The sequence below is a fragment of the Cervus canadensis genome, chromosome 1 (assembly GCF_019320065.1).
Source record: "Cervus canadensis isolate Bull #8, Minnesota chromosome 1, ASM1932006v1, whole genome shotgun sequence".
Taxonomy (NCBI): domain Eukaryota; kingdom Metazoa; phylum Chordata; class Mammalia; order Artiodactyla; family Cervidae; genus Cervus; species Cervus canadensis.
Window position 1 is genome coordinate 29,985,568 of NC_057386.1, and position 21,095 is coordinate 30,006,662.

At 40.5% G+C, this 21,095-nt stretch overlaps 1 protein-coding gene across 3 annotated transcripts in view; it reads right to left on the reverse strand.

The window, feature by feature from the left end:
• Positions 1-21,095, reverse strand: part of MAP2K4 (mitogen-activated protein kinase kinase 4) — a 79,101-nt gene that overhangs the window by 51,659 nt on the left and 6,347 nt on the right. The window contains exon 2 of one of the 3 annotated variants that reach the window (XM_043473934.1): positions 18,220-18,252. The exons of the other annotated variants lie outside the window; for them this stretch is intronic. Within the exon in view, the coding sequence (XP_043329869.1) occupies positions 18,220-18,252 (33 nt within the window). The remainder of the gene's footprint in view (positions 1-18,219; positions 18,253-21,095) is intronic. 3 annotated transcript variants of the gene reach the window in all.

Here is a 21,095-nt window from a genome sequence, read left to right on the forward strand (position 1 = left end):
ATCATAAATTTGAATTAGCTCAATGCTAACAAGCTCCCCAAATCAAAGGCTGAACACCACCTGTCATGTGTGTGTGTCTGAAACTGACTGGTACATCACCCATATTCTCTGCATGGTGAAAAAGTGCTAAAAGATTAAATGCTAAGGACAATAACAGAACACAGAATCATTGTGAAAACTATCCAAAGACAGACACTAAAACTGGTCCGCTCTGCAAAAGCCCAATTTGACAGAACAGTAGCTAACCTTTGCAGGCAAATAAAACATGTCACTATAATTAAAACTTACTCAAATTGCTCTTTTGAAAATAAATATTTCTATATAATACACACACACACACAGATTCCTTTTCACACTGCATTCACATTAAACAAAAATAAATTAGGGTCCTTAAAGGACATTTACTATATAAATGAACACTCACACAAGGAACAGAATGTGACTTACATAAATGAGATTTAAACACACTCTCTACTTCAGAAACATCTGCAGCTATCTTAAAAACAGTCCGAGTATATATTTTGATCTTTCACCAACAAAACACACTAAAGAATTCTATAAAAGTTCAAAGTATCTATAAGCAACAATGACTCAATATATTTTGATCTTTCACCAACAAAATACACTAAAGAATTCTATAAAAGTTCAAAGTATCTATAAGCAACAATGACTCAGAGTCTGAGATTGAGTTACATGACCTGTTCTCAGCAGTGCACCCTACATTTAAGAGGAGCTCATAAGGCAGTCTCAGTCTAGGGGAGGACAAGAACACCCCAGAAAGGCCAGCAAAGATGAGGTGGATGGTAAGGTACAAAGAGGCAGCTTCTACAATACTTTAAGGGCTATTTCTGAATCTCTGTAGGCATGAGCCTTTTTGTTTGCTTGTTTAAGCATCTCTTCCTCTATATTCATTCTCTAAGTAAGAACCTTTCTTAGTTCTGATCTTTCTTGTCTTTACCTCTCTTTCTCAAGGGCCCCAAAAAACTAAACCCTAAAGGCAACCTGCCACCATGTATTCAGATATTTTGACAAAACTACAAACAGGATATTGGATCAATATGGATTTTTTTTCAATTGCCTGCAATAGGCAGAAAAGAATATAAGGATACTATAGATGGCTAGTGGAGATTTTTAGAAGCTAATAGGGATTAAAATAGCTTTACAAGTAATTTAAAGTCATTATCAAGAAAGACTATAAATTTGTGATTATAATCCTCCCTTTGGTAAGACTGTCACCAAATAATAAATTCCTAACCAATCAACAGAAATAAACAGACCCTCCCCTTGACCTGCAGTAGGACAGAAACAAGGCAGGTCAAACACCTTATTTATATGGAAGGAGTTTCCCACAGACAAGACTGTTTTGTATACCTGAAACCCAAGTTCGGTGCCTGATACAGAAAATATGCTCACATATTTACTGATCTGGGAATAAATCTGACAGGGACAGACCCAGACAACGAAAAGCATGGGTTAAATCAGCTGGAATCAGTTTCTGCTGTTTGCACCCAGGAACCCTGACTGATAAGGAAAACAGTATGTGTCCTCATCCAGTCATATTCCCATAGTGCTGCTGTGTCCTTCAGGGCAAGGCTGTCTGACTTTTTTCATGCCATAATTTATATGACAATGAGGACATCTGTTCAATGCAGGGAGAAAATGAGAACCACGGCTGGCCCCGAAGCTGGCCGAGGTGGTTCCGCAGCCTCAAGCCCTACTCAGCTGCTCCAAGGACCGAGAGGTCCACCTTTCTGCATCACCCTTGAAATTCTGGCTTCAAAGTTCTGCCTTAAGAGGATGCCAGTGACATTTACACAACCTTGCCAGTAACATCACTCTACAATTTATTCCTCACAATTCTCATGGGAGGTGCATTCCCAAGCATGGGATCTTCAAGAATATTCAGAACGGCGATTCTGAAGCAGGAGAACCTGTCCAAACATATCCATACTCACTATGGCCCAGGAGTATCTTTTGCTCTAATTCTGACCACAGAACAACTCAGAATATTGAGGCTGAAAGGAAGCCATCTTTCAGCTTTCAGATCTCTGTGGTTTCTGCAGTAGACTGTTACAGAAATAGCCACCAATGAACCACAGCTCCGTGTCCGTGCCTCTCTGCAACGTGACTCTGATGCTCCTGCCATCACAGGGGGAATCTGTTTCCCTCCTCCTGAATCCAGGCAAGCCTGGGATTTGCCCTTGCCGGTTCCACTCTCACGCTCCTGCAGAGTTCCTGAGTCTAAACGGAAAGCAGGTCAGTCAAGCTTCCCGGACGATGAAGGGGCAATGGAGCGGGAGGCCTGAAGGCCCGGCCAGTCCAGCTGAGCTGAAGCAGCCCCAGCAGACCAAGGAGCTGAACGCAGACATGTGAGTAACAAACAGAATCATGAAGAATCGAACAGTTGCTGTTTTAAGCCACTACTCACATGCCAAAGGAGCTGGCAGAAATGGAAAGGTGATTGGATCAGCCTCTCTGGAGGAAGCCCCCTGACACCACAGGGGACTCCCCAGAACCAAGGCCGGGAGTAGGTGGCGACCTTAACTACAACAGACAGAGCACTCCCATCATACCTCCAGGAATACTGGTGACTGACCTACAAGTATTCAGAGCAGCCAGCAGGGGTGGGGGAAAAGAACTGCCTTAAATGCTCATTTCTCCCTTGGTTCTGAGTAACCTCATTTGCAAAACAGAAAGAATATCCAGAGTAATTTTTCAAGTTATCTGTAATCACCAGAAAACAGGAAAACAATTCCAACTATGCAACCTCAAACAGCTTCAGAAATGAGGAAATAAAGTGGCAGACAAAAGTTTACTTTCATCCCGTTTTCTGCCTCCATTACTGCTGTGACAAGTGCTCTCTCTTACATATCATGAACTCAAGAGAGTAAGAGAGGAAGGACATTGACTTGAAATCAGGAGAAATGGGCAACGTTGTCCATTCTAGGCTCGCAGTCCCAGGCATTCCAAGCATTAAATGAGCCACTATCAGCTAACATTACATTGCTTCCTCCTCCTCCAGACTTTAGTACATAAGGGTAAGCAACATCCAAAAATTAATAAGATCTCACTTAGAACTCTGAACTCTCATCAATAAAACAAAACACTCACTCACCCATGCACGTAAGCATTCTGGAAACTGGACTGCTGAGTTTAAGAAACCAACAGCCCCTTCATCACATTTTAACACTTCTGTGTGTAAGATGGATTTGGGGGAAGTCCAATGAAAGAAGTTATGTAGCCAGAGGTGCAGAAATGTTGCACTTATACGCAAGCCAGTCTGCCAGGCAGAGGGGACAAAAGGACAAAGCAGTGACCTACCCATAAAGACTACTGTCTTTGGCATCCTGCCAAAATTAAAAGAGACTGTGGTGGGAGGAAGTTAAAGGGTAGGAATAGGGAAGAAAAGCACTTTTGCTAGATATTAAGTGAGCACCAATGAAATACTGATGAAGATAAAAACAGGGATATTTCTGTGGTCTAGTAATCCACACATCTGTAAAACCAAGATTACAAACTGTCCCTTACTTGTCGGAACTGCTGTGGTAAGGACTAACACAGGCCAGATGTCAATAACCAGCAAACAAATGTAACTTCTCCAACTAAACTGGCCAAATCCTGATTAGTCCAAACTCCGCAAAAATACCCAGGAAGCCAGCCAGTTCAGGAAGACCCTCCCGGGATCGCCAGTACAGCACAAATGTCCAGGCTCTACTGAAATTAACAGGACTTGAGAAGCCTGTCCATAGCACCATGCAGACAGAACCTTGGCTTTGGACCTCTACAGACCCAAGTTCTGCTGTGAGGACCCCGGTCACTGAGAGGCAAAGAGGGAAGTGCTCTGTCTGAACTGCAGAGCCTCAGTTAAAGCCACTACTTCTGCAACGGCACACTAGGAGAGAGTATGAGGGCCTTGCCAATCAGTGACAGCAAATATCCCCGGTAGAAAATACACAAACGGCATGAACGGGCCATTAACAAAAGAAGGGATACAAATAGATTAGAAATAAGCCGTTAACATGAAAAAATGTTAATGTTCTAGTCATCCAAAAAAATAAAATTCAGTTTTTGCCTTAAATACCACACATAAATAGAGAGCCCTAATATCAAAGTTCACAAAGGTACAATAAGCAGCGGTCCCCAGGGACTTTACCACAGCTGTACTTTCACAGCTGTGTGTAGTCAGATGGTGTCCCTTACCCACCTCAGTTCCAGCAAGGCAAAAACTACTTCTCATGTGCCTCAGTGGCCTAAGAATTACACCAGACACATAAACCCTCAACACTTCTTCAGTCAACAGATGAACACAGACAAACAAAAGAACAAACAATGCACTGCTGTGAATCAATATTAACTAGCCCGGTTTCTAGAGGGCAATACCTACAGAACACCTCAAAATGTCCTGATGGCTAAGCCAGTACCTCTATCCCTAAGAATCTGGGCTTTAGGAAGTTAAAGACTACACAAAAAAAGTTATCCAAAGCAGAGATATTTGTGTTCAGTTCAGTCGCTCAGTCACGTCCGACTCTTTGAGACCCCATGAATCACAGCACGCCAGGCCTCCCTGTCCATCACCAACTCCCGGAGTTTACTCAAACTCATGCCCATCGAGTCGGTGATGCCATCCAACCAGCTCATCCTCTGTCGTCCCCTCCTCCTCCTGCCCCCAATCCCTCCTAGCATCAGGGTCTTTTCCAGTGAGTCAACTCTTCGCATGAGGTGGCCAAGGTATTGGAGTTTCAGCTTAGCATCAGTCCTTCCAATAAACACCCAGGACTGATCTCCTTTAGGATGGACTGGTTGGATCTCCTTGCAGTCCAAGGGACTCTCAAGAGTCTTCTCCAACACCACAGTTCTAAAGCATCAATTTTTCGGCACTCAGCTTTCCTCACAGTCCAACTCTCATATCCATACATGACCACTGGAACCGTAACCTTGACCAGACGGACCTTTGTTGGCAAAGTAATGTCTCTGCTTTTTAATATGCTATCTAGGTTAGTCATAACTTTCCTTCCAAGGAGTAAGCATCTTTTAATTTCATGGCTGCAGTCACCATCTGCAGTGATTTTGGAACCCCAAAAAATAAAGTCTGACACTGTTTCTACTATCTCCCCATCTATTTTCCATGAAGTGATGGGACCAGATGACATGATCTTAGTTTTCTGAATGTTGAGCTTTAAGCCAACTTTTTCACTCTCCTCTTTCACCTTCATCAAGAGGCTTTTTAGTTCCTCTTCACTTTCTGCCATAAGGGTGGTGTCATCTGCATGAGGTTATTGATATTTCTCCTGGCAATCTTGATTCCAGCTTGTGCTTCTTCCAGCCCAGCGTTTCTCATGATGTACTCTGCATATAAGTTAAATAAGCAGGGTGACAATATACAGCCTTGACGTACTCCTTTTCCTATTTGGAGCCAGTCTGTTGTTCCATGTCCAGTTCTAACTGTTGCTTCCTGACCTGCATACAGGTTTCTCAAGAGGCAGGTCAGGTTAGATGAGTTATAAAAATTATGGCACACCCATATTGGTAATACCACACTACCACCAAGAAAACACACCATAAAAGACTACTAACATTAGAACTAACATTAATAGTTTAAAGGCTTATTTTTTCTTTTAATCAGACAACACATAATGTGTCTAATAAACTATCATTTTAGTAAAGCACATGTGCATTTAATTTATAATACACACTCTCCAGAACATCACTGGTAATTAATTCATAGTGCTAAAATCATCAGTGATTTTTAAATTTTTTTTTTTTTTTTTGCTTTTCTCTTTTGGTTTTTCTACACTAAGGGTTTTTTTTTTTTTTTTCTTTTCTATTTTAATTATAACATCCTTGCTCCTGATACCAGAACTTTCTAAAAGGGACCAATCTATTCTCTAAACCTAACCTTGCTGAGGCTGAGAGAACAAGTTTAAAAAAAACGGCCTTAAAAATACAAGTACGCAGACTTCCCTGGTGGTCCAATGATTGGGGATCAGCTAAATTAACAATATTTTAATCTCCAAGAAAAGAGGAAACGCTATCCAATGCAATCCCCTCCCTCCACAATGCCATGCTCCAATGGCCGTGCAAGCACAGCCGCATGGGACCCTAACAGCGGGAATTCCAGCTACACACCTACCTTGAGAAGGTTCCAAATGGGTACGGAGTGGTGGCAGCCATGACCGTCAGCACACCTCTGCCCCAGTGTAGAGAGAGAGGCAGACGCGCTAAGAACTATGAGTCCTTCACGTGTCTCCAGCTTACTGAGCATCTCCTTTATGCTTTCGTCCTTCACGGTCCGGGTACAAAAGGCCTAAACTTATACTACTTCCCTCCAAAGAGAAGCTCGGAGGCCACACGCGCTAAGAACCCTGGTCAGGGAGGGGAACATTCACGGCACACCAGTCAGTAACGGTGCCCAGCACCTTGTCCAGGCACCAGAACACTTTAAACCCACGTAATCCCCCAAACTCAGCCAAATCCACAGGGCATTTTTGCTCTCAAGCCTCAAATGTGTGAAGATACCAACAGGGGCCCCATGGAGATAAGTGAGACATAAATGCCGTGTCAACTCCAACAAAACTTTCTACACTGATGGTCAGAGAGCTCCCTTCTCCTGAGATGGGCAGGCCTCCCCATCAAACCCCTCAGCATTTAATGAAACTCCTCCACAGTTTACCAAAGTCTGAAGTTACTGTCTCAGCACACACCAACAGCAATCTGTTAGGATTTCTGGAAAACCATCCACAGTGGTCCTCCTTCTAGTGGGACAAGGCACATAATAGGCAAACTTAGGAACTGTGCCAAAAAGAGCCACAGGGCTTGTTTCGGTTTCCAACACCTTGAGCCCAGGCAGAAGCTTCCACCAGCTTCACTGTGGAGGCAGAGGTGCAGGTGTTCTCACAACAGCTTGCTTGAGCTCTAACAGGGAACAAAGTGCCCTCTGGTCTTATATCACATTTATTTTTCCCGCGTGGCAAACCCACAACATCCTACCATCACCATTTTAACTTCCCACCACCTATAAATGAAACAAGCACATTCACCGTATTTTCTAATAATACAGTCAGTATTTTTCCCATCAGTGCTTCACACCTTTTTTATATGCACCACAGTGCTGAGAACATGTGTGTGACACAATGAAGGCAAAGCAAGGGCCACTGACCTAGAGCTCCAGTGAGTGCTTCCAGGCCACAGGGCCAAGGAGGTGACCATTTCAGCCAAAAGCAGGACCTCAACTGGGCAGCTCCTAAAAAAAACCGACCTGACTTCTCCTTACAGAGTTTACTTAGAATAATACCATTATCAGTTCAGTTCAGTTGCTCAGTTGTGTCTGCCTCTTTGCGGCCCTGCATGGACTGCAGCACACCAGGCTTCCCTGTCCATCACCAACTCCCAGAGCTTGCTCAAACTCATGTCCATCGAGTCAGTGATGCCATCCAATCATCTCATCCTCTGTCATCCCCTTCTCCTCCTGCCTTCAATCTTTCCCAGCATCAGGGTCTTTTCCAATGAGTCATTTCTTTGCATCAGGTGGCCAAAGTACTGGAGCTTCAGTATCAGTCCTTCCAATGAATATTTGGGACTGATTTCCTTTAGGACTGACTGGTTTGATCTCCTTGCAGTTCAAGAGACTCTCATGCAACAAAGTCAGACTTTTGTCAAATGTTAATTTCTTCCTTTATCTAATTTATTTCCTTATCAGCTTAAAATACTAATAAGGATTCCCACACAGTCATAAATAATTAACTCTTCTAAACTAATCCTATAAGTTAGCAAGTAGATTAGGATAAAGAAAGCTGTTACTTTCACAATTTAGCATCACACTGGAAGTACCACTCAGTCCTCAGACAGGACATCTTGATCCTTTTTACAACAGAAAATCAACTACCCACTGGCCAAAGAGACAGTGGGTACCCACTCTTCCTTCCAGGTACCTTCAGATTAACCTGTCTAGAAACTGTACTGATTCAAAGCTATGTGTCTGCTGTATGCACACGGTTTTGCTACAGACACAATCTGTGATACATAAATAATTTTTTAAAAATGCATGTGATATTTGTCTGAGGCTCCTAGGACAGAGCTCCTACAACCCTTGGAATTTTCTAAGTAATAAACATCTTTTATTATACGTAACAAGCCTCCCTCCACTACATCAGGGTTTATGCTAATTAGGTGGAGGGTGGGGAGGGCGTACAGAACTTCACGATGGGGGGCGCTGGTGTCCAGAAAAACCAGTCAAGTCATCAGAGGGTGATAACTTTCAGCCCCACCTGCCAACCACCACAGAAGGGAGAGGGTGTGGAGACTGAGTTCAATCTCCAAAGGTCAACCATTTAATCAGTCATACCTTTGCAATGAAAGTTTCATAAAAACTCCCCAAAATTAGCTCTGAGCTTCCTGGTTGGCAAACACACAGAAGAGATAGAAGGATGATGCACCCAGAGAAGGCAGGGAAGCTATGCCCTCCTCTCTCTCCATCCCTTGCCCTATGCCTCTGCTATTTGGCTCTTCCTGAGTTACACACGTTTATAATAAATTGGTGAACAACTGAGTTCTGTGAGCTGTTCTAGCAAATAAGTGAACCCTGGTAGGGGGTGGGGGTGTGGTGCTAAGGGAACCCTGTAACATGCAGTCAGCCAGGGAGAAGTGTGAGCAGCCTGGGCACCCCATTTGCAGCTGGATCTGAAGTCAGGGTCACTTGATGGGGCTGAACCCTTTAATCTGTGAGATGTGATGCTAACCCCAGGCAGACAGTGTCAGAACTGAGTTGCACAGCTGACATTGGAAGACTGTGTGGAGTCAGAAAATACCTCAGTGTCAAAATGTGAAACAGTGAAAAGTGAGGAATATTAAGATTTCCTAAAGGCAAAAGAAATTAACATCAAGAAGTAAATCTTTCCTTATTTTCATCAATATTTATAAATTGATATTTTTATGCTACCCAAAACTGTGAGCAAGCCTGCAGTTTGTGCCACCTAAAGCAGAAGGGACGCTATATCTCAAGGATAGTTTCTCCAATTCTAAAATATCATCCATAGTTAGAGGAGGGGCCAAAAGCCCTACAACATATAATGTTCAACTAGTCCTCAAGAGCATACCTCATTTATTATATAACAACCCCTTGCTTCTTTGGGGACACGGTCAACATCTGAACAAAAGCATTCTCATGCTCAGAACCTACATATTCATATGGATGACTTCTGACCACTGGAAATTAGATTTAGCACTCCGGTGACTTTTCACAATATCACCTGCGTATCACAGGAACTCAAATATTTCTTAAATAAATGAATAATCCGAGCTCAAGTTTTGATTTAACACCCTTAGGACAAATAGCTTCACTCAGACGTCTCGATTGGGGGTTTTATCTGTACTTCCTGATAGATCTAATTTGTTGCTTCTTTGGTTCACATTAATCAAAAGCAGCATAGCTAGAAGTTAGGTAGTTTCTCTGAAAAAGTTAGCCAGCAAACTTTAACTAAAGAAATGCACCTAACTGATAACTTCATGACACAAGCATTAGTCACCATCCTCCGGCTTTAAAAAAAAAAAAAAAAAACTGGCATTTTTAACTGCCTTCAGTTGCAAGATTTGTGATCATCTTTTATACACTCAACCAACTTTTTCCATTTCAGCGCTGCATTACCCTAGACATCTGATGGAGGTGTCTCAGGTTTGTTATTCACAACTGTGCAAGGTCAAAGCCGTATCAGAATACCACCACAGGGAGACATTCATCCTGTAGTTACGAGATGGGTGACTGAATAGGGACAGTGACAGGTAAAGGCTGCTTAAGAAACTGTCATTAATGAAAGGTGAATAACAACACGTGTTGAACAAGCATAAACCAGTCACTGAGAAGGTGACTGCCAATTGGAACACAGGGTGTTCATGGCTTTTGTGGGTTTTTTTTTTTTTTAATATATCTTGGATGAGAACTCCTATTTCCTTCTATTCTCACCAAACTGACTTTTGATGACTAATCCTGGCTCCCAAGTCCTGGGAAGGGAATGCCTGGAGGACCTGAGCACTCTAAGTGCTGAATATCAATTAACGAGCAAAGCTGGCATCAGTTTGGGACCAATCTTAATTTGGCAGAACTGGTCTCACATACCCACTGGTTCCTCAACTTCACCAAAAAAAAAAAAAAAAAAAAAGAGAGAGAGACAAGAATTATTATTTGACATGGCTTTTCATTACCTGCAGAGATTGAGAGATCTTTAAAAAGTTGAAAAGAACCCTGGTTAGGGAATAGATTAACTCATGTTCCAGGGTAAGAAGAGACAGATGTCCAGTTCTAATTCTCCTGGAGTATAGAAAAGTGCAATTAGGGTTTGTGTACGTGCGTGTGCATATATATACATGTACCTCACATCTGGCAGCACTGGTACAGTTAAGTCATACATGATCAGTGCAGTAACATGCATTCGACAGCATGCCCCAAACACAAACTATTTGCTGGCTGAAGACAGCAACTATTTGCAGAAAACCACAAATGTTTAGAAACACAAGTTAGCCAGTCCCAAATGAAGAATCAGTCTAGACGAAAGTCAGTGATGGCGGCCAGAAGCATCAGGAGAAAGGCCGATGGGGAAGTTCACTCCCACGAATCACAGTGACAGCACTGAAGCCTGCGGGCCAGCCGTAAGGAGAGCTGCAGCCAGAAACCGCGTGCCTCCTGGTGTGACGCAACACACACACAGCACCACCTGTCAAGCGTTCGTGTCCAAAACCTGAAGTTCTACATGATCAAAGCTTCTGCAGCTATCAGGTAACAGGAAATGCAGGGCAACAAGGAACATGTGAAACACTAACTACTAAAGGGATGTAATCAGTCAAATCCAAAGTGTACAAAATGCTACAAAAGAGATGGCCCAAGTTTTTCAATGAATAAGTGGGGAGAAAAAAGGAGAGAAGATGGAACTGCTTTAAGGAAATTTAAGAGACATATCAACCAAATGTGGTGTGGACCTTGTTGAGAGCTCAACTTGAAAAAAATCAACTGTGAATAAGGCACCTGTAGGACACTTGAGGAAATCTGAACACTGAGTGGCTGTCTGATAATACTGTTTTGTTTACTTAACAGTGTGATAAGGTACTGAAGTTATAGGAGTCTAACCCTTATCACTTAGAAGATGTGTGACTGACACATCTGTGGATGAACTAACGATAATCAGAACTTGCTTGACAGAGTTTTAGTAGAGACAGGTAAAGGGAAGAACAACAAATGCAGTAAAGTTGGCCATAAGTCTGTAATCAGTGATGCTATGTAATGGGTACATGGGGTTTATTATACTATTCTAAGTTGGAAAACGTCTATCATCAAAAGTTTTTTTTAAAAATTAATGTTCTTTCTTCCACTCTCATTACAAGAATGTAGATGGGACATAAATCTCTTGCTAAAAGTATCACAAGTCTGTCCTCAAGCAGCGCATGGCTGCACCACCACCGTGTTCACTGAAACCCCCAGTCTCCTGACCTACTCATCTGTCAGCTGTTCTGCAAACAAGTCGTCTGACAATCCCACCCAAAGCGCTCCATTCTCTGCGTCTGTCTAGGTCAGAATTTAGAGTTTTCATTGACCATTTCTTCCCTAGTGGTAGATCCCTTCTGTCCCTTCATTCAGAGCCGCAAGAACGAATCTCTCCATTTAATGTTTAGTCGGACTTTACAGATAACATTTTGAAACACTCTGGGGACAAAAAGAAAAATCAAAAGTGATATAAATTTAAGTCCAGATCTCATGACCATTTTCAACTGAAGACCCCTCAAAAGCCAATGGTTTAGAGCATCATTCCTATGAGTGCACACTGCTTTCTTTCAAGAATCAATAAAATGCTACGGTTGACAGCATGTAACCTGTAACCAGGCCAGCGTCACATAGTCAACCACTCCGTAGCTGCATGACTTTGGAAAATGCCCTTCACTGTTCTGGGCTTCAGTCTCATCTATGTACCTACTTCATAAGGTTGTTGGAAGAAACGGTGTTAATAACTTAGATAATTTAAAGTGACAGAGAAGATTAGGTAAGAGACACAAAAAGCTTAGAACAGGGTTTGGCAAGCATGAAGTGAGAGTTACCTGTTAGTTTATTTCTACCACGCGGTCTGCCTCTACATGTGCAATTTCTCAAAGAACAGAAGCTTCTTCAGAGCAGGCTCAAGATTTAACCCACCTTTAAAGACAGCGGTGCCTCTCACCACTACTGGCATATATATGTTTATTAACTGTTATACCATGCCTCTGTTTATTTAACCTTTTTAAGAGGTTCTCTGAAGAGGAGTAAGTATGTATACACTTCATTTTCATTTCTGAGTAGTATTCACTGAATTCTACCTAAAGAAAGATGAACACCAACATGGCCCCTGCACATTTCCTCTGGAACATCTTTTCATCTAGACACTTGTGTCTGGATTTTCAAAGCACTCAAGGTCATGCAGTAAGAATTCAAGAATTTACTGCACCTGGTTTAAAAACCATCACCCTAAATTTATAAGCGAAACTGAAAGTCACTTTGATTAACTGGAGAATTAGTTGGGAATACCTTCTGGAAACTTGTCATAAAAGTCTCATCAAATATCCTCTCATTGCTCAGGGTAAAGCTGGACTGGAAGATGAAGGGAGACCCTGCAGCGTGGGAGAACCATGCATTTTTTTCTCATTCAAAAACACACAGTAAGCTTCTCCAAATGATTTTTAAGGTGCAACAGGTATTTGAAACCTTTCTTCTTCTAGCAACAAAACCATTTTCAGAAAGAATTAATGTTCCCCTCACTCCCAAGACCAGAGATAATTAGGTAACATTCTCCTTGGAATTTCGGTAATTGGTTTAAAGGGAACATGTGAAGTTGACTCTGCCAAGACTACAATTCATGGGCTTCAATTAGTATAAAAGTAGAAGCCCACTCCAGTATTCTTGCCTGGAGAATCCCAGGGACAGGAGCCTGGTGGGCTGCCGTCTATGGAGTCACACAGAGTTGGACACGACTGATGTGACTTAGCAGCAGCAGCAGCAGTTTCTAAGCAGAAGGGCTTTCCATTGACAGTTTATCAGGGTCCACAAAGATAGCGATGAATAGAATAGACGTTTAGTCCTAAGGACTTGTGGCAAATCCTATAAAAGTCTCATTTTTCAACTAACTTCAGCATGTATGTAAATTTAAATAATCCATGTTAACCTCCAATCGTAGCAAATGTGGTCATTCTGTTTCTTAGGAAGGCTGAGTATTTCAAGCAATAAAATTTTAGTCATTGGGTATAGATTTTTGCTAATAAAGTGGAAAATTAGAAGTTTAATCAATCAAGTATTCTAAGCTCTAGTTCTAAATGCAGGAGGGCTTGACCCTTCCTCACCTGTTTCCTACACTCCACCTCCAACAAAGTCAAACACTCTCCTGAGGGAAACATCATCTTTCACAGAACTTACCAAGTCAGTAAACTTACAAATGACTTCCTCAAACTTCTGCGAAGACTCACAAAACATCCTTTCTCCTCTTTATTGGCTCATTCTTATTATTACCAATTCAAAAACAATCCAGGGTGCTTATTCAAAAGAATAGTTTCACAATGAAATCTATCATTGGGATATTGCCATTTCCCCCCAAATACTTAGCTGTGCGGTATTATCCAAAGCAATCAATACCTGTAATCTAATTTCTACTATTAACTTCAAGGATAACAGTCAGTTCTGGAACATGAAATTTTCTAAATAAACATCTTGTCGCTGTGCAAACATTCTCAAGGAAAACAATTTTTTAAAGCCACTAAATCTTTTCAGAGCTACAGAAAGTATAAAAGGCAAAGGTACAGAAATTCAGCACTCCCAGAAGTTGTCTTCAGCCATCAAGAATTCTCCAGACATGGGCTGAAAATATACTGCAGCACATGGTGGGGAAAAAGAGCTAAAGTGCTCTTGTGTGAAATTATTTGCCAGATTCCCAACTGCTCTCACTTTGATTGGCACAGGATTCTATTAGGTGTTATATGAGGAAAATCCCTATGTACTGGGGTCTTAAAATTCTCATAGAAATAAAAAATCAAAATGAGGACACATGGAGGTAAATTTAACACTCACAAAACCATATCTCAAAAACTTTGTTCCGAGCAAATCTCCTGCTCCTCCCCATTCAAAGAAAAACTGGCTTTATAAAGCAAGGCAAATCATATTTTAAAGAACTATGTTTACAAGTTAGCTCATTACAGTCACTGAGATATCAAACTTGCTCATAAATCACATAAACATATTTACAAGTACAAAATCATTATCTTCAAACGATAAATGATGAACTAATCAAACTTCTAAATGTAGGAGCTCTACATCGGAAAAAAGTATTTTTCCCTGATGTAGTCTTACATTCAGACTTTAGGAAAATTCAATAATCCAACAGTGTTAAAAAGAAATATTAACACTGTTGTCTCAAATAATAACTTTATTTATCTTAAGATAAATAAGATAATATATATTCTTATATATATTTAGAAAACCAAATAAAGGCAGAAACTATAATTGATAAAAGATCATGAGGTATAATGTGGATTTTTATTGAATTTCTATAAAAATCTGGTTCCAAAATTAAATATGCAATCTCATACTTGTGTGTGTGTGTCTGTTATAAACCTACACACACATGACCAATAAAACTCCACTAACTTATAACAGGCAATTGTAATAAACTACTGGAATAGTGATACAGCAATATAAAAAAAACAAAAACTATGTGTAAGTCAAACAATGGGGAAAAATCAATCCTTCAGAGCTTCCATTAGTCATCAGAACCATCTTACAATAAGTCTTTCTGATTTGTGATGGAGAATTGAACATTAAAGCAGCATTCACACTTAGTGGACTTTTAACAAAATGTACTTGTGTTCTCTGCACTCCATCCCCTCCTCCTACAACTACTGTCTGCTATATAATTATTTTTAATGAATTAAATTATAGTTTTTCTGATCATTTGAAACACCTTCAGAATGAAACTGGAGATTCTGGCACTAGAGTATACCCTAATAAGTAAGAAAATGCTGCTTTGGTGATTTCAAGCCCTTCACTGGCAAAGAAATGAGTGGCTATGTTAACAAACAGTTAACGGCTATGTTCCAGAGCAAACTGGAAGACTGATTCTCTGCAAACATTACCAAACTGCACTTATAAATTTTAAGTTACACAGATCACAGGACCAGTCTTAGGAGTAAAAGTGTCAATAGATGTCAACAACTGAAAACTTACCCTAAAACACTGGTACCAACTGTACAAAAACAAGAGTCATCAACTTAGAGCTGGCCTCCGCACCACGATCCCAGCTCCCACCCTCCCTCGAGAGACATCCTCTGAGGCCCCAGCCCGCACAGATGGCTCTGCCTGACGCCACGGCAGGACAGGCCACTGCAGGACCTCTGAGCCGTGGTCTCCAACCAGGAAGGCAGCCACCAAGGGACCCCACAGCAGCCCGCATGCTGGTTCTCTCTCCTGAGAGAACAGTGGGAGCAGAGGCGCCCAGTGCTCAGCAGCGCCACTGCACTAAGAAGAGCCTGCAGGGACGGGGGCCTGTTCTATTCACTTCTGCCCCAGTAATCTCCATCACTGGATGGAACCTCAGTGTCCAACATGTGCTCTGTGAATGAATGCACAAGACTGCATGCGTGCATGCTAAAGTCATTTCAGTCGTATCCGACTCTCTGTGACCCCAAGGACTGTAGCCCACCAGGCTCCTATGTCCAAGGGATTCTCCAGGCGAGAACACTGGAGTGGGTTGCCATTTCCTTCTCCAGGGGATCTTCCTGACCAGGGGTAGAACCTGAGTCTCCTACGGCTCCTGCACGGCAAGGTGGGTTCTTTACCACTGAGCCCCCAGGGAATTCCAAAAGCCGGAAACTGAAAGGAGACCTCCCAAACAGAGATGAGAAATAAAAAGGGAGAGCAAAGTCAGTGTGCAGAAGTGGTGAAGGCAACCAAAGGTGGGCATGTACACACTTCCCAGATAGGTTCTGTCGCTGCAGTAAAGTGTGCAGCACCTAAAACCTGGTGTTTCCAGAGCAAATGGCAAGAGATAGCACCGCACCGTTTAGGCAGTCTGAAGGCGTCTTACTTAATAAAGAGCTTTATAGTCACTGTATACACAATTTAAACTTAATACAATCAACATTTCTCATACTGTGGACTATTCTCTATAGTCCACAAGAGGACTAAGAGAAAAAAGCAACAGTGTAAATGCAATTCTAAATTTTTTAAATGGCAACATTTTTCTCAAATAGATTTTATGTCCATACATAAATAAAAACTTAAAAATTACATTAAATATCAGAACAATGTTTTATGTTAAAGTATAAATGAAAGCTAAAAACTGTCACAGTAAATGTTACATATACATTTAAAACATAGTATAAATTAGAAGCTGTAACTTCATTACATGGAGGTATGTATCATATGTGTAGGTTCCCTATAAGCAGGAAATCATGCACTATTTTTAGTTTAAGTTAAGACAAGGATGACAATATGGACCAATTAAAAACTTTTTATCCTAGGGTCTAGCATACTCTATTATTACTCCTTATAGATTTATATCACAGGTAAACCATTCAAGAGATAAATTTTTGTTAACTACTTTTCCAAGGAAGTCATAATGTTCAACCAACGGAAGTTAAGCATGTTGCTTCCATTGACTTCCCTTGTAGCTCAGTTGGTAAAGAATCCCCCAGCAATGCAGGAAAACCCGGTTCAGTTCCTGAGTCAGGAAGATCCACTGAAGAAGGGATAGGCTACCCGCTCCAGTATTCTTGGGTATCTCTTGTGACTCAGCTAGTAAAGAACATGCCTGCAATTCGGGAGACCTGGGTTCAATCCCTGGGTTGGGAAGATCCCCTGGAGAAGAGAAAGGCTACCCGTTCCAGTATTCTGGCCTGGAGAATTCCATGGACTGTATGGTCCACGGGGTCACAAAGATTTGGACGTGACTGAGCGACTTTCACTCATTCACTTCCATCAGAAAGTTTTAAAACAGCTGAAATGTTTTCTCCAGCTTAAACTATTTCATTTGAACTAACTTAAAAAGATATATATCAGAGGATCTAAAATGTACAGCATGGTGACTATAGCTAACAACACTGTATTATATACTTGAAAGCTGTTGAGACAGTAAATCTTAAAGGTTCTCACTCTTAGTTATGTGAGGTGATGGAGGTGTTAACTAACCCTACTGTGGTAATCATTTCACAATATGTAAGTGCATCAGACTGTAAACTCACACAGTGACATATATCAATTACATCTCATAAAGCTGGAGGAAAGAGAATGGTGTATATAAAAAAGTTGTCATGGAGTTCCCTAGCTGCCCAATGGTTAAGGACTCCACACTTTCACTGCCAGGTCCTGGGTTCAATCCGTGCTCAGGGAACTGATATCCTGGCAAATGGAATAGCCAGAAAGTAAAAAAAGCACAACTGTTATTCTTCTCCACTCTATGAAACAACAAGCAGAAAATGAACACACTGTATTTTGGGATATATTTGTGGTAACTAAAGAACAGTCTTCTTGAATTGGGACTTTTTTATATTGCATTTTATACAAATGACATTTAACTTTAAAATGTATTCATTTTAGCTTTAGAAATTTTGCTTTCCTATAGAAAACCTATTCTGTAGTCTATGAAGACTGGTGCTCTAATATACAACCCTGGTCTATTTTGAGGGGAGTGGAAAGGAGAAAGAAAAAAAGCTTTGTTTTTAAAGAAAAAAATTTAAAATTCATTAAATGCATGCTTTAAAATAAGTCAACTTTAAAGCATGAAGTCTCAGAGTACAGTTATACTATATACTTTTTTGCACTCCAATCGTAAAAGTGAACTTTCTTCAACTTGTGATTTAAATTGGCTAAGTCCAAGTATCTCTGTACATCTTTCTATACAACTATATACTATGAACATATATCTTTCTAAATCTAGTATATCTGTCTATGTCTATATCTATATATCTCTTTCTATACTTATATACATTTGAATACCTACATGTTTCTCCTAGGTCAACTGCAAGTGAAAGCAAGAACAATTTACAGTCACGAATATAACACAGATTTTTTTTTTTTTTTAAATTTGGGAGACTAATGAAAAATGGAAGCTCTTTCAAAGTAAGACTGCTATGGTTGGTTAGTTGAAACAATAGTGGACACACTCCCAATACCAAGATGGATATGAAAACAGTAAGCAGCATAATATCATAAAACATGTAGCTTACTTTGTGCCTTTTCAGAGAAGTTTATCTGAAAGCCTAAAGTAAAAGAGATAAGTTCCAGTTCATTTACTGTAAATCAAACAAACCAAAATTAGAACATGACATTGCATTTTTATATTACATTCAAACAGTTCAAAGCACATAACCTCCACCATCACAGAGATAACTATAACACATGTGCTTTCTTTAAAAACTCAGCTCTTTCTGATGTAGATGTACTTTTATAATTATATGGAACTGAAACCAAGTTCAAATTATAAGAGTTACATTGTCTTTACCCTTACTTTTCACATCTATTCAATAAAAAGAATAGCTATTAGCCCTTAGAAGTTAATAGTAACTTTAAAGGCAGATTCATCGATTTTTTTCAATCTACAAGTTCAGAACAAATCACATTTTATTAATTCAAATTACAGACTTAAACTATTTGATTACTACCCAGATTCAAAAGCTTTGGTAGTTAATAAACTGTAAAAGCTAAACACGCATAGCACCATTCTGCCAATGAGCTAACTTCAAAATGATAAGACAGTGAACTACTAAAGAGGTGCTGAAATTCTCTAAAGTAGGCCTGAAAAAAGACCATGTCCCTAGAAATGATAAGTAGGACTACAGGAGTTACAGGAAGAAAACCTGTGAATTCTCCTTAGATACATCAACATATTTCCAAATTCAATTAGGTCCGGTTATACCTTACACATACATTTACATAGATGTAATTTTGTAAAATGCACCCAGTCAAATAAGCTGTTCAAAACAAAAGCTTTCCAAAATACAAATGAGTATGTATTCATTTGCCCTCAAAGTCTATTGGGTGAATTTCCAGTTTTCTAAGTGGTCTACCTATACCTCTGTTTTTTATTGCTTTGGGGAACAAAATGGAGAAGTCAAATTTAGAATGAGTATTGCTCAAGTGTATTTATACAAATTCAATCAAAACTTGTAGGAAAAAGAGCCAGGACAAAAAAGGATTATCTCTCCCATCCAGCTATCAAAATTCTTAGGATTTTAAGTTATAGGACTTCCCTGATAGCGCAGTGGATAGGAAACGGCCTGCCAATGAAGAAGACATAGGTTTGATCCCTAGTCCAGAAAGACCCCACATCCTGTAGGGGGAAGGATCCTGTGGGTCTTATGAACCTAAGCAACTAAAAGACAGCCAGCGTCCCACCAGGCACAAGTCAGGAGGAATGGGAGCTGGCAGTGTGCATTCTGGAAGCAACTGCGGAAAAGGAACACCGAGGAGCTCAGAGGCCCATCTCCCACTCCTGCCACTGGAAGAGGGAGGGGGAAATGCACCTGCAGACTGCAGAGGAGCTGGTAAAACACTGAAACAATCTGATACAATCTGATAGTTACTATTCTCCTTAGCTCTAAATACAGTCAGTAGTTGCTACTAGGTAGCAAAAATAAAAGGGGAGAGAAGAGGTGAACTGAACAGCAATATGAATGGGGAAAGGAGCAGGAAAAATAAATCTGAAAGTAGGATGTGAAATAAAATAAATCTGAAAGTATGTGAAGAAGAATGAGAAGGATCTGTATGGTAGTATTAAAAATAAATTACAGGATAAAAGTATAATAAATAGGTAAAAATTTAAAGCATATGTAACTGGGAACATTAGAAATGTCACCAATTACTCCCCGAACACATTAGAAGTTAAGCCCTTTAAATGCTAATAAGTTCTCAAAACTTGGAAGTTCTGTAATCAGTACAGAATCCATGCATGTAGCTAAAAACAGAGGGGGTAGCATTCTCGAAGTAAAACTACAGACTAACGTAGTTATGGATGAAGTGACCAGGTGAACAGATTCTAAGGACTCATACCCACATCCCTCTCATATCTACATTCCTCATTCAGAAAAGATCTGCTAACTGACCTGGGGTTCGTGGGCAAGCACAGGCTAAAGAAACTGGAACAGAACGACTTGCCTTTTCCTTGAAATTCCATGTCATCTTAGCGATGAAGTCAGATAAAAAGTTATTAGCTAAATCTTTCTAGACCTCTAAGACTATACATATACATATACAACACATACACACACATATGTAGAGAGAGAAACTATATAGGGAGAGATTATATAAACATGGAGAAGAACCCACCAAGGTCAGAGAAAAGTACAGATGAGAAAAAGCTTATGATGTTCAATGGGCAGGGCAGGGTCAAGGGAGCCACCACCAACCTTGTACAATAAAAGAAAGATGGTGAGAAAGAAATGGGAAGGAAAACCTCCAATATCCTCAACTTCATAAAAAGCAAATTTGAGATTGTTGTAATTAGTCCATTAATATTCATTCACATATGCTCAGTTTTTGAGGTCTCACAAATTACGTCTAAATTCTGTCTTTCCATGCATATGCTCTGAGCCCTGCATCGCCGAGAGTAGTAGGTAGCAGCTGAATCCACTGCTAGTAACAGGTTAAATTTTCTAATCTCAGGTGCTGCACTCTTTAACTTTGTGTCTGTACCCAGGGCCTTAATTTTACTTGATCTCCTGCTTCAAATTTGAGTCCTTTTCATTTTATCTGGCCCCAACCAAATTTCTTTTCACCAAATCTCAGAAACCCAAGAATGAAATACAGAGATACACAGGGCAGGGTGCTAGCAAGCCAACAAAAGAAATAAAGGTGGGGGGGGGGGTTTCTTCTCCTTTTACTCACCAGGCTTCTCCTGCATGTTCCCCTCATTCTCACCCTCTAGCCCCAATCCTGAGAACTCTTAACTGGCCATAACTGGAAACCTACAATTTACTGTACTTACCAGATAAAGCAAGCTTGTCTGCAACACGTTAAAAGGCTGTTTAGGATGTGTGTAAGTGTATATTAAAACCAAAGGCATAACGGCATTTGAGAAAGTAGAAAACAAAATGAAGAATGTCAG